The sequence below is a fragment of the Tasmannia lanceolata genome, unplaced genomic scaffold (assembly GCF_043159265.1).
Source record: "Tasmannia lanceolata isolate RefF3 unplaced genomic scaffold, GAP_Taslan_0.1 ptg000019l, whole genome shotgun sequence".
Classification (NCBI taxonomy): Eukaryota; Viridiplantae; Streptophyta; class Magnoliopsida; order Canellales; family Winteraceae; genus Tasmannia; species Tasmannia lanceolata.
Window position 1 is genome coordinate 19,239,403 of NW_027518696.1, and position 13,215 is coordinate 19,252,617.

Genomic DNA, 13,215 nt, shown 5'->3' on the forward strand with positions numbered 1-13,215 from the left:
CTCAGCCATCATGGTTATTGTCCTATTCTCTCCATACAAAAGAACTTTGCATCCTCGAGCCTTCATGAAACGAAGCATATTTTCTTCAACCATCATTGCCCTGCCTCCTTAAAACTCCTGTCATGGAAACACAATATACTAGGGGCATCTTTTATGACTTGCGTCATAAAAGATATCAAGCACAAAAGGCAATCAGTGCCAATGTTTTCAGTAAGTTGAGATAAGAGATGTACGAGTATATCTCGAGCCAAACTTCAAACTTCTCAGACGAGTGCACTCTCTGAAAGGTCAACTTCCCCAGAAAATCAGTTTCCCAAGCAGAGTCTAGAATTTGCTCGCGCAGCCTTCAATCCCTGGCAAAATTAGAAAAATGGTCAATACTCAAAACCTCAGCAAGTTACCTGTGTCTGGTTCTCAGCAGAGATCGCACACTCCTAACGTTCTCGGCAAGAGACAATCAATCATGTAATGGAATCGATCGAAATCTCGATTTCTTGAATCAAAATTGTTCCTCCTTGAGTTTCGTGTTCTTGATTCTTAGAGTGGTTTGATCATGATAGCTGTCTAATCATTCCGCCATGTTGATCTGTCAAGATGCTATCTTCCCAGATCCCAATTTAGGTTTGATCATGATAGCTGTCTAATCATTCCGCCATGTTGATCTGTCAAGATGCTATCTTCCCAGATCCCAATTTAGGTTTGATCATGATAGCTGTCTAATCATTCCGCCATGGTGATCTGTCAAGATGCTATCTTCCCAGATCCCAATTTCGGTTTGATCATGATAGCTGTCTAATCATTCCGCCGTGTTGATCTGTCAAGATGCTATCTTCCCAGATCCCAATTTAGGTTTGATCATGATAGCTGTCTAATCATTCCGCCGTGTTGATCTGTCAAGATGCTATCTTCCCAGATCCCAATTTAGGTTTGATCATGATAGCTGTCTAATCATTCCACCATGTTGATCTGTCAAGATGCTATCTTCTCAGATCCCAATTTAGGTTTGATCATGATAGCTGTCTAATCATTCCACCATGTTGATCTGTCAAGATGCTATCTTCCCAGATCCCAATTTAGGTTTGATCATGATAGCTGTCTAATCATTCCGCCCTGATCATCTGCCAAGATGCTATCTTCTCAGATCCAAATTCAGGTTTGCATATCTTCGACCTTTCGGTTCATTCGCAACCAGGTCAATCCTTGAGTTTTGACTCATTCGTAGTCTCGCTCATATCCTCGACCTTTCGGTTCATTCGCAACCAGGTCATAGGTTTGATCATGACAACTGTCTAATCATTCCGCCCTGATCATCTGCCAAGATGCTATCTTCTCAGATCCAAATTCAGGTTTGCATATCTTCGACCTTTCGGTTCATTCGCAACCAGGTCAATCCTTGAGTTTTGACTCATTCGCAGTCTCGCTCATATCCTCGGCCTTTCGGTTCATTCGCAACCAGGTCATAGGTTTGATCATGATAACTGTCTAATCATTCCGCCCTGATCATCTGCCAAGATGCTATCTTCTCAGATCCAAATTCAGGCTTGCATATCTTCGACCTTTCGGTTCATTCGCAACCAGGTCAATCCTTTGAGTTTTGACTCATTCGCAGTCTCGCTCATATCCTCGACCTTTCGGTTCATTCGCAACCAGGTCATAGGTTTGATCATGATAACTGTCTAATCATTCCGCCCTGTTCATCTGCCAAGATGCTATCTTCTCAGATCCCAATTCAGGTTTGCATATCTTCGACCTTTCGGTTCATTCGCAACCAGGTCAATCCTTTGAGTTTTGGCTCATTCGCAGTCTAGCTCGTATCCTCGACCTTTTGGTTCATTCGCAACAGGGTCAAAATCTTAGGTTTCCGACTCATTCGCAGTCAGGCCTGTTTTCTAAACTCTTGACTCGTTCGCAGTCAAATTAATCTCTTTGACTTCAGTTCGTTCGCAACCAAGTCATCATTCCGGCCTTTTGGTTCATTCGCAACCGGGTCAAAATCTCGGACTCTTCGGCACATTCGCTGCCAAGTTCTCGCTGATTTCTTGATTCATTCGCAATCAAGATAATCTCCCTGACTTCGACTCCTTCGCAGTCGAGTCAATCTTTCAATTCTTAACTCATTCACAGCTCAAATCAAATTCCATCCTTTTGGTTCATTCGCAACCAAGCTAAAATCTTAGACTCTTCGGCTCATTCGCTGCCAAGTTTCTTGCTGATTTCTTGATTCATTCGCAATCAAGCTAATCTCCCTGACTCTGACTCATTCGCAGTCGAGTCAATCCCTCACTTTCTAGTTCATTCGCAACTAGGCCAGTATCCTTGACTCTGGCTCCCTCGCAGTCAAGTCAAACCCTTTGCTTTTCGGTTCGTTCGCTTCAGTTCGTTCGCAACCAAGCCAGTTCCCGTTCCTTTGACTCATTCGCAATCAAGCTAATCTCCCTAACTCTGACTCATTCGCAGTCGAGTCAATCCCTGACTTTCTGGTTCATTCGCAACCAAGTCAATTATTCGGTCTCATAGTTCATTCGCAACTCGGCCAGTATCCCTGATTTTTGCTCCTTTGCAGTCAAGTCAACCCTTCGCTTCTCGGTTCGCTCGCAACCAAGCAAATTTTTGACCTTCCGACTCATTCGCAATCAAGTCAATTCTAGGCTTCTGGTTCAATCGCAACCATGCCAATATCTTTCCCGGCTCTCTCGCAGCCAAATCAATCTTTTAAGGTTCTGCAAGAGAGGCTATCTCATCCATACATCCATTATTGAGTTACGAGTTCAAGAGAGGCTATCTCACCAGCGTTTGTAGAGTCAGAGTCCGGTGAAAGGCTATTTCACCATGTTATCTTTGTGAGTATCATTTTCAAAAGTCCAAAAAAAAAAAAAAAAAATCTCTGATTTTGGGCCAGTCAAAATGTGTTGTCTGTTCAGCTTTGACATTCGCGCGACAAGCACGCTCTGCCAAAGAGGGGCATCTGTAGACACCCCATTTTGACCGTGCCCTAAACCTTCCAATTTTGTGCAAAACCCCATCAGATCAATGATCTAGGGTCCCAAACTTAACCCTAGGCTAGCTTTGGGTCCCAGCTAGGTCCCCGCAAAATTTCGTCAAAATCCGAGTACATTTGCCTAGCGAACGAGCAGAGAAAGGACCGTAGTGTAAACCAGAAAAGGGGGGTGAATTATCCTGGAACGGTGCAGAGCAGATTTCGAATAAGACACGATTGGATGGTGCGTCCATCAATTTTTCCGCCAATAGTGCGCCCATCAATATTGGTAGTGTCAATATCACCACCCTGTTTTTATAAAATAAAAAAATATATATATATATATATATATAATGTGGGACCCGCTTGTGTGGGGCCCACTTGTGTGGGACCCGCTTGTGTGGGGCCCGCTTGTGTGGGGCCCGTTTGTGTGGGACCCGTTGATGTGGGATCCGATTATATTCAAAGAAAGAAGAAAGGGGACATCATCATTTTCTTTTGATTTTTAAAATTTGTAAGCAATGATTATGTTTTTTGTTTTCTTTTGGTATCCTATGCATTAAATGATTTTTTATTTTATTTTATTTTTTTAAAAAAAAATTAAGAAAATGGGGGACATGAGGGGGACAACCACTCTCACTTTCTCTCCCCCTCATGATGACTCATGAGGGTTTTCTTCTCTCTCGCGAGGAGAAACCAGAGGGGGAAGAGAGAAAAAAAAAGGAGAAAAAAGAAAAACGAGAGGAAGAAAAGAAAGGAAAAACCAGAGGAAAAAAGAGAAAGGGAGAGGGAGAGAGAGAGGGAGATCTGCAGAGGGGAGAGAGAGAGGAGAGATCTGTAGAGAGAGAGAGAGAGAGAGAGAGTCTTCTCCTCCGGCAACCCAGCCGGAATCCGGCGAGGCCAAACCCATTTCCGACCGGCCATCCACCGATCACCACCACCTTCTCCGACATCCTCCCAACCAACCACCGGAGCTCCACCGGCATCCACATCTCCTCCACCCCACCTCCAGCGGGCCCCACCTCCAGCGGGTCCCACATCAGCGGGTCCCACATCAGCGGGCCCCACACAAGCACGACTCTGTCAACACCTTCCTGGATCTCTTGTGGCGTAAGTTCATTTTTTTTTTATTTTTTATTTTTTAATTATTCATTCTTTGCACTACATGGGTCCCACAGTGGGTCCCACAGCGGGTCCCACAACGGGTCCCACAACAGTGGGTCCCACAGCAGTGGGTCCCACATTAGCGGGTCCCACATCAACGGGTCCCACAACAGCGGGTCCCGCAGCGGGTCCCACAACAGCGGGTCCCACAACAGCGGGTCCCACAACAGTGGGTCCCACATCAACGGGTCCCACATCAACGGGTCCCACAGCGGATCCCAAAGCGGGTCCCACAGAGGGTCCCACATCCGTGGGTCCCACAGCGGGTCCCACATCAACGGGTCCCACAGAGGGTCCCACATCCGTGGGTCCCACAGCGCGTCCCACATCAGCGGGTCCCACATCAGCGGGTCCCACAACGGGTCCCAAAGCGGGTCCCACAGAGGGTCCCACATCCGCGGGTCCCACATCAGCGGGTCCCACAGCGGGTCCCACAACGGGTCCCACAACGGGTCCCGCAGCGGGTCCCACATCAACGAGTCCTACTATGAATAGTAGTTTTGAATAGTACTTATAAATAGTAATTATGAATAGTAGTTTTGAATAGTACTTATAAATAGTAATTATGAATAGTAGTTTTGAATAGTACCTATAAATAGTAATTATGAATAGTATTTTTGAATAGTAATCTTGTATAGTAATTATAAATAGTAATTATAACAGTCTTCAGCACAGGAGTCAGTCCTTCAGTCAGTCCAGGAGTTTTTCCTATCATCATAGGGGTTAGGATTCTGTCCATCCTCTCATCAAGTCGTGATCTTTACCCGCTCCTGCAAGGTATAGGATGCTGTCCAACCCTTGCCGAGTTATTTTCCTGTTCGTTCCCCCGCAAAGCATAGGATGCTATCCAACCTTTGCGGGATTCCAGAAGTCTCCCTACCCGTATGATGATAGGATTTTATTCTCTGGTGTCAAAAAACAATAAAAACATTTCAAAAATACTTGAAAACAACAAAAACATTCCAAAAAACACTTGAAAATTCAAAAACATCTCAAAAACAATTCAAAATCCAAAAACATTTTAAAAATCAAAATTTCAAAAAAAATCTTGAGTCATGTGCAGAGTAGTTAGGAATTCTGGTCCGAACTACGGATGGCTTGATCCCTAGCTGAGGGGTACGTAGGCAGCTCAGGCGTGCTGCTGGCACCCTGAGTTCAGTCACCATTTTTAGACACCATTTTTACACCCTTTCACCATTTTCAGTCACCATTTTTTGTAAATATTTCTCATAACTTTCACCATTTTTCATAACTTCAAAACCTCCAAAAAATACAAAAAACTTCAAAACCTTTTCAAAAAGATCTTCCCCTAGAGTTAGGAGTCTGTCCTAGATATTTAGGGTGTTTTAGAGTTAGGAGTCGGTCTTGATTTGTATTGATGTGGTATGTCCTGTCGTGTGAGTGTCCCTAGAGTTAGGAGGCCTCGAGTCGATCGGTCAGACACTTAGTCGAACCGATGGCTAGACTAGGAAGCATATAGTCAGCCCATGGTTTTCTTTATGTTGCACAGCCTAGATACACATAGGATGTAGGGCCCACTTGCATTAGCTTAAGGCTAATCAACTTGCATTAGTTAGGGCATATAGAGTCCTAAAAATTACAATCCACTTGAATTTAAGCAATCGCACAAAAAGCTTTAAACATCAGTCGAGTCTAGTGGATCGAGTCTAGGATAGCGGTCCTAGAGTTTTAGGCATCGTAGTTTAGAATAGGGCACCGAACTACGTTGGCTCTGATTCTTCCCGAGGCCGGGATACGTAGTGCAGCTAGGATGGATGGCCATCCTGGTCCGAGTCAAGTATTGCATTAGAGTCTAGGGTTTGTCGTGTCGGGTCGTGTGTCGAGTCGTGTTGTGTTGTGTGTTTTGCTGTGTTTTTCTTATTTTTATGTACAGATCCTATACCTTTAGCTGTAACATGCATGTGCTTGTCCACCAGAACTTAGACACCAATTAGGCATGGCACTCATAACCTAGCTATTCTTAGGCGACATATCTTTCATTTCTTTTGTGTGTGCTTCTTATTCATCTCCGAGACATGCATGATTAGCTAGACGTTATCTCGGAGATATTCGTTCCCATTTCGCATGATTTTCGCCCAAAACTCTTCAAAATTAATAATAAATGGCATAAGAGACCAGGTGCTAGCACTTGGGCGAATTGGGGGCGCCTAATCCCTTCCCCATTCGTCATCAGGCACGAACCCTATTTTATATCTCTGGTTATCCGTTGCAACAGAGCACAGCATGGGATCCAGGGCCCACTTCCTTGGATGGCGACTCTTCTTTGTTTAAGGTACGCCTCGAATCTGGGCTAGTCCCCGAATCGAGAGGTATCTCACTTTATATCGCCGCTCATGCTGTGAGGGGCACTCTTTCGAGAGTTCCTTGGTGGGGCTCTCCTTCACGTGGACGATCTAGAGAGACTCGCGCGGGGGCCCGTCCCCTCACGCCCGTCCCGGATCTGGTTCCACAGATAGATACTACACTTGGTGAACAGTTCTGCATCCTAAACCTTTCCAAAACTTTGTTAATGTAGGCCTACTGAAATAGTCCCAAGATACCTTGAGATCTATTTCTGCGAATCTCATTGCCAATGACATATAAGGCTTCACCCATATCCTTCGTATCAAAGTTTTGAGTTAGGAACTGTTTCACTTTTCATAGCATCAGCAAAATCATCTACATATAGGACCAACAGATAAAATTCACTCCCACTGACTTTAAGATTGTCCAATCATGTCAGAAAACTTAAGATACCAATACGGGAAGCCTGCTTTAGTCCATATATAGATTTCTTTAATTTGCAAACTTTATGACTACTACTTATATACTGAAACCTTTTAGGTTGATTCACGTATACCTCTTCCTCTTAACTACCGTTGAGGAAAACCGTTTTCACATCCATTTGATAAAGCTTACATCAAAATGAGCTACAAGGGCCATTATAATCCTTAATGAGTCCTTTTTGAAACTAGAAAAGAGTCTCATGATAATCTACGCCCTTCATTTTGAGTGAATCCTTTTGCCGCAAGTCTTGCTTTATATCTTTCGATATTGCCGACAGAGTCTCTTTTAATCTTATAGACTCACTTACAGCCAATGGCTTTAGCCCTTTTAGGCAATTCGACAAGATTCGGACTTGGTTCCTAGCCATAGACTCCAATTCTCCTTCATGGCCTCATGCCATAAATTAGAATCCTCACCACTCATAGCTTGTGAAAAAGTCAAAGGGTTTCCATCATTCGCACACTCTTGGTCAACTTCCTGAAGATACACTATAATCTGAAGGGATAGCCGGTCTCTTTATTCTTGAGGATCTCCTTAGTGCCACTAAATCCTCCACTTCTTATGGATTCTGGTTGGCATTTTCAATGACAACATCCTGTAGGGGTGGCAAACCATCTATTGGTTCATCTTCCATAACCACATCCTTTGGAGAGTCATAAATTCCGATCACTTGATCCTGAGGTGCAGAAATAGTAACTAGAATTCGCACTTCTTCGGAAACTAAGTCTCGAGGTGGTTCACTCCCACTGTTGTCACCATCCTCAAGAAAGACATCGTTCTTTATTTCAACAAACTTAGTAGTATAAATAGGACTTATAACCTTTAGACCTTTTAGCGTAGCCAGTAAAATAGCCACTAACGGTCTTTAGGTCAAATTTCCTCTCATGTGAATTGAACACTTTAACCTCAGCTGGACAGCCTCATATCCTTAAGTGTTTTAAACTAGGTTTCCAACATTTCCACAACTCGAATGGAGTTTTAGGAACTGCTTTACTGAGAACCCTATTTAAAACATATACGGTTGTCTTTAAGGCTTCGCTCCACAAATTCAATGAGAAACTAGGTTTCCAACCTTTCCACAACTCGAATGGAGTTTTAGGAACTGCTTTACTGAGAACCCTATTTAAAACATATACGGTTGTCTTTAAGGCTTCGCTCCACAAATTCAATGAGAGGGTCAAGGGACTAATCATACTTCTAAACATATCGATTAGCGTGCGATTCCTCCTTTCACCCACACCATTTTGTTGTGGTGTTCCCGGCATGGAATATTGAGCAACAATGCCCTCTACCTTTAGGAATTTAGCAAATTGAACTAGCCTTTGTCCCATTTCTGTGTATCTACCGTAATATTCGCCTCCTCTATTTGATCTAACGATCTTTATTTTCTTTCTAGATTCTCTCTACTTCTACTTTGTAAACCTTAATGGCACTTTATGCCTCACTCTTCTCAAAATGAAGATAGAGATACATATATCTCATATGAACATCGATAAAAAGAGATGAAATATTTTGACCATTCACATAAGGAGTTGGAAACGGCCCACAAATATCAGTATGTATGTTATCTAACTTTTCCGAACTCCTCTTAGCACCCTTCTTGGACTTGTTTGTCTGCTTTCCCTTTACGCAATCCACATGTTCCAAAATCTATAAAAGCAAGAGTCTCTAGGGCTCCATCATTCAGTATCCTTTTGATGCACTTTATAGAGATGTGACCTTATCTTCTGTGCCACAATGTAGAGGATTTCATATTCTCATGACTACGTTTAATACAAACACAATCTTGCAAAGTTAAGATATTTTGAGGAAAAATGTTTAGGCTCAACGATACAGGCCATCAATCAAGGTACCATTACCAATAACTAAATCCTTAACTATACAAGGGAAGAAGAATGGACATTAAGGTTCAAATCACAGACTGTAAGTCTAAAGCAAATAAAGGTATTTAAGAGGTGCTTTCTCTATGTAAAAGAAAACATGTAGATGGCTCAAGCTGGTATGTCCCTATATCCCCACTCGTGAGTGTTTCTTGTTTCGTAAGACATAAACTACTCACTTTCCGTCAGTGTCGGATGACTAACTAATCCTTGTAAGGTGTTGGCAATATGGATTGAAAAACCAGAATCAATCCACCCCGTGTCATTTTGAACACAAACTATATTAGATTCCTACAAACTAAATGAGATTAACTCGCTTTTGAGTCACTTTACGTACTTGAGGCAATCTTCCTTTACGTGTCCCTTGTTTCTGCAGAAGAAGCACCTTACTTGAGTATCCTTAGCGTCAGTTTGGTTAACTGGCGGTTTCTTTGACTTCTTCTCCATAGAAACACTTCTGCCAATCTTTCCTAGGTTCTTTCCTTAAATGACAAGATTGACTGTTTCCAGCTTCTCTTGCCTTAACCTCCCTTCCTCCATTACACACATGGTCAGACACTTGTTGAGAAACCACTTACCCTTATGAATATTGAGCAATCTTAAATTGACTGTATTCAACAGGGAGGGAGTTAAGGATAAAGAATCCCCAAGAATGACTCAGAAATCTCAATTTCAGGGCCTGCACTTGCGCAACAATGTTGTGCATTTCCATGATTTGCTCTGATGCCAACCGTTAGACTTTATTTAATTTAGAAATTAACGAGGAACTTACCTCCGGCCATGGCGATTAGAATCGAAGATCACGAATCTCTCGAGCTTTCGCGAATCACGAACACGAACCACGATCTCCGCTGTGCACGAACAAGAGAAGAGAGATCTTCTAATCTGTAGAAGACCTTATGGCTCGATTGATGGAATCACAGGCACAAATTTTCCTCTCAGATTAGGACCCTCTTTAGGATGGACTTTAGCTATACGTATTAGTGTTGTTCCCATCAAACACAACCCATATTTATAGATTTTGGCAAACATGAATTTGTGTCCTTCCACACCTCTAACACTCACGTGTTCTAGAGTTTCAAAACACTTGGGATTTATCCCTAGGACTCCTTTGTAAATAGAACACAAAGTGGAGAAGGGAAACCCACGTTTTATCCTAAGTGGGTCCCACCAATGTGAGCCACACATAAAAACGCCAACAGAATACACATGAAAAAAAGGTAACTTGTGCCACAGAGTTCAAGTTTTATTTTCAGGGACCTTTAATGCATAACGATATACCTAAAATTTATCAATTCTTTCCAAAATTGTGAAAATGAAAAAAAAAATCTAAGAAAAAATTTCCTCAAGAAATAATTTTCCTGCTATCCAAACAGGGTCTGTTCTGTTCTCTGTTGTTTCTTCCTTATTAGTACTATTTTTTTTCCTTTTTATTTGTGTTCCTTTTCATTTACCCATGAAGTTAAAAATGGACAGTAACCCATTATTCTGATCCCCAAATGGTGTGCTGAAACTGTAACTGTTTTTGAATTTGTAGAGGATTCCACCAGCTTTCATTAAGCATATTTCAAAGGAAGCAACATATAAAAGAACAGCCATTCTTGAGGGTCCTAGCAGTAGGGTTTGGCATGTGGAATTAAGCAGAAAATTCAATGGTACATATCTGCAGGATGGTTGGCAGGAATTTGCCAAAGCCCACTCCTTAAGGGTTTCTGATTTTCTAGTTTTTAGATACGATGGAAACATGCGTTTCAGTGTACTAATTTTCGATAAAACTGCGTGTGAGAGAGAAGATATTTTTACCTGCGATAGTTTTGAAGAACCCACTTTCTTCCATGAACCTAAAAAGCGAGGTAGGCCGCGGAAGAAGTCCCTGGATTCTGGTAATGTCGTCTCTCGGCAAAAAGCTTGTGCAATTATCTCGAAAAAACATCCAAGTGACTCATTTCGAGGTAAGGAGAAGAAACTACTTTGAACTATCTTATTCATATCTGTTTATGAAGATTTATACCCTGGAAACGAAATTCTATTCCATGCATCTTGACTTTGTAATCCATATGAAGAATTGCTGCCAAACTAGGATATCAATTGTATCCTTTGGATGAGTTTTTCCAATTTTCTTCACATAGGTTACAGGTATTATGTATCTTCAATGTTCTTCCTTTCCTTGCCCAAATAAGTATTCATGTTTTTGTATTTCACAATACTTAATTACTCCATGAACAGCCCTGCAAATAGATTGTAGATGCCTGTGAAATCCTAGCCATGAGATTATTGTTAATTAGATTTTACAGGTAAAAATACAAAAAAAAGTGACTATTATTTCTTATGTACTTCATGTTTTTTTTTAATATAATTATCTATTTAGGCAATGTTTGACAGCCATGAAATTCTTTTCCATGGAATATTTGTTTATCCTGTGGTAGGAGAGGAGCAAGGAGGGTGGAGAAGGGAGAGAATTCAGAGGCAAGAGTGATGATGCAAAGTGGTTGAAAACCGGGGAAAAGAAAATCTCTACTCAAAATAGTCTTTTCCCTTTTTTCAGTCACTTTGCACCATCACTCCTGCCCTCTCAATTTCTCTCCATCTCTCTCTCTCTCTCTCTCTCTCTCTCTCACCACTTAGTAAACTAATACTCGTGAAAAAAAAAAATCATGATTTCCAAACATGGCCTTAAAGTAAAGAATGTATGCAGATATGCCTGACAATTCATTTTAAGTTGACATTTAATAAGTGGTGAAAAAGACCCACAACAAGCCTAACCACTTAAAATGAATTGGTGAAGAAAGTCACGGGAGAAGAAAATCAAATAGCTTTAAGGAATCTCTGGCTACTTCAGCCCTAGCTAATCTGTCGGCTGAACCATTGGCTGATCTCCTAACATCCCTAAAGGATATAGCAACGTCTTCTTCTCTCTCAAGAATCTCGTCGATCCAAGGTGCGAACCTCCAAGGGGAGGACAACTCCCATCCAGCCACCTAATTACATTTTGGGAGTCTCCTTCTACCACAAGATTGTCCAAGAATGGTCTCCCTAAAAGACGAAAGTCATGTAATTCCGCTCTAACCTCCGTCTCATTTGAATCCGTCGTTCCAATGGGGCCTGAGAACACCCACTTAGAAAATCCCTGGTCGTCCCGTAGAATACCTCTTACTCCCGCTGGTCCAGGGTTATCAAGACTGGATCCATCAAAGTTTAGCTTAAGTGACCCTGGATCTGGAGGTTCCCATTCTGGCAAGGGCACCGGCCTCTCCTCATAGCTAAAGTAAATATCTCTCCAATCCTGCCACAACTGATAATTAGATACAAACTGAAAGCTTTGGGAGGGCTTTGACCCATGTGATGGACAAAGCAATCACATACATGTGTGTGTGTGTGTGTGTGTGTGTGTGTGTGTGTGTGTGTGTGTGTGTAGAAGTGAGGCGAGTTAACGTTGCCCTTGAAGACCCAAGCATTCTGTTCTTTCCGAAGTACCCATAAAGTGGTGAGTAACACCACTTTCCAAAGAGACTTCCCTTTTGAACGCCGAAGCACACACGACCACTCTTCCAATAGATTGATCAGAAATTTGGGAAAGACCCACAACAAGCCAAACCTACTCAAGATCTTACCCTATTCTTCTCTGGCCATGCGACAATGTTGAAACATATGATCTACTATTTCCCAAGCTTGCACACAAGTGGCATAATGATCTACAGTGAGGATCTATCTTGAAATGCAGTCCAACAGAAGGCATTAACCCTGGGAGACACTCGAATGCTCCACACCCTGGCTAGAAGCGGGGGTTCATAGCTCATAGCTACCCAAATTAGAGGAGAAGGATTTGACACTAAAGACCCAGATGAGCGCCATATCCAAACCCTTTTATCTTCACTAGTCCTTTTTATGAAGCAAGCCTCTAGAGTATGCAAAAACTTGCCACCCAATCCACTTCCCAATCGAAGAAATTCCTCTTTGAACCTCACTTTCCAACAGATTCTTCCCTCCACTCAATTGAAGAACCCCTTCACTAAAGCTTCTTTAAACTTTCCAAGAGATTCTTCCATCAACTCAATTGAAGAACTCCTTCACTAAGGCTTCTTTATCCACCACCAGTGCGAATAAGTCTGGGAATGTGTGGGTGGAAGCTCGGTGCCATTCGTCATACCAGAATACACTGTCTGATACCTTCGCAGAACTTATGTTCTTGTTTTAAAATATCTCGCCACACTGTCACTCCACTACATCTACACCTGTCCTTGGACAGCCATTCGCCTAGCTCAGAACCAGAGATAGCTTTGATCACCCTAGTCCACAAATTAAGTCTTTACTCCCCAAATCTCCAGAGCCATTTCCCCAAAAGAGATTTGTCGACATTTTTCAAGCTTCCGATGCCCACTCCTCCCAATTTTATAGGCCTGCAAACCT

At 42.3% G+C, this 13,215-nt stretch overlaps 1 protein-coding gene across 2 annotated transcripts in view; it reads left to right on the forward strand.

The window, feature by feature from the left end:
• Positions 1–13,215, forward strand: part of LOC143852893 (B3 domain-containing protein Os01g0723500-like) — a 29,929-nt gene that overhangs the window by 12,981 nt on the left and 3,733 nt on the right. For both annotated transcript variants that reach the window (XM_077362535.1, XM_077362536.1), the window contains exon 2: positions 10,346–10,760. In XM_077362535.1, coding sequence (XP_077218650.1) covers positions 10,346–10,760 — 415 coding nt within the window. The remainder of the gene's footprint in view (positions 1–10,345; positions 10,761–13,215) is intronic.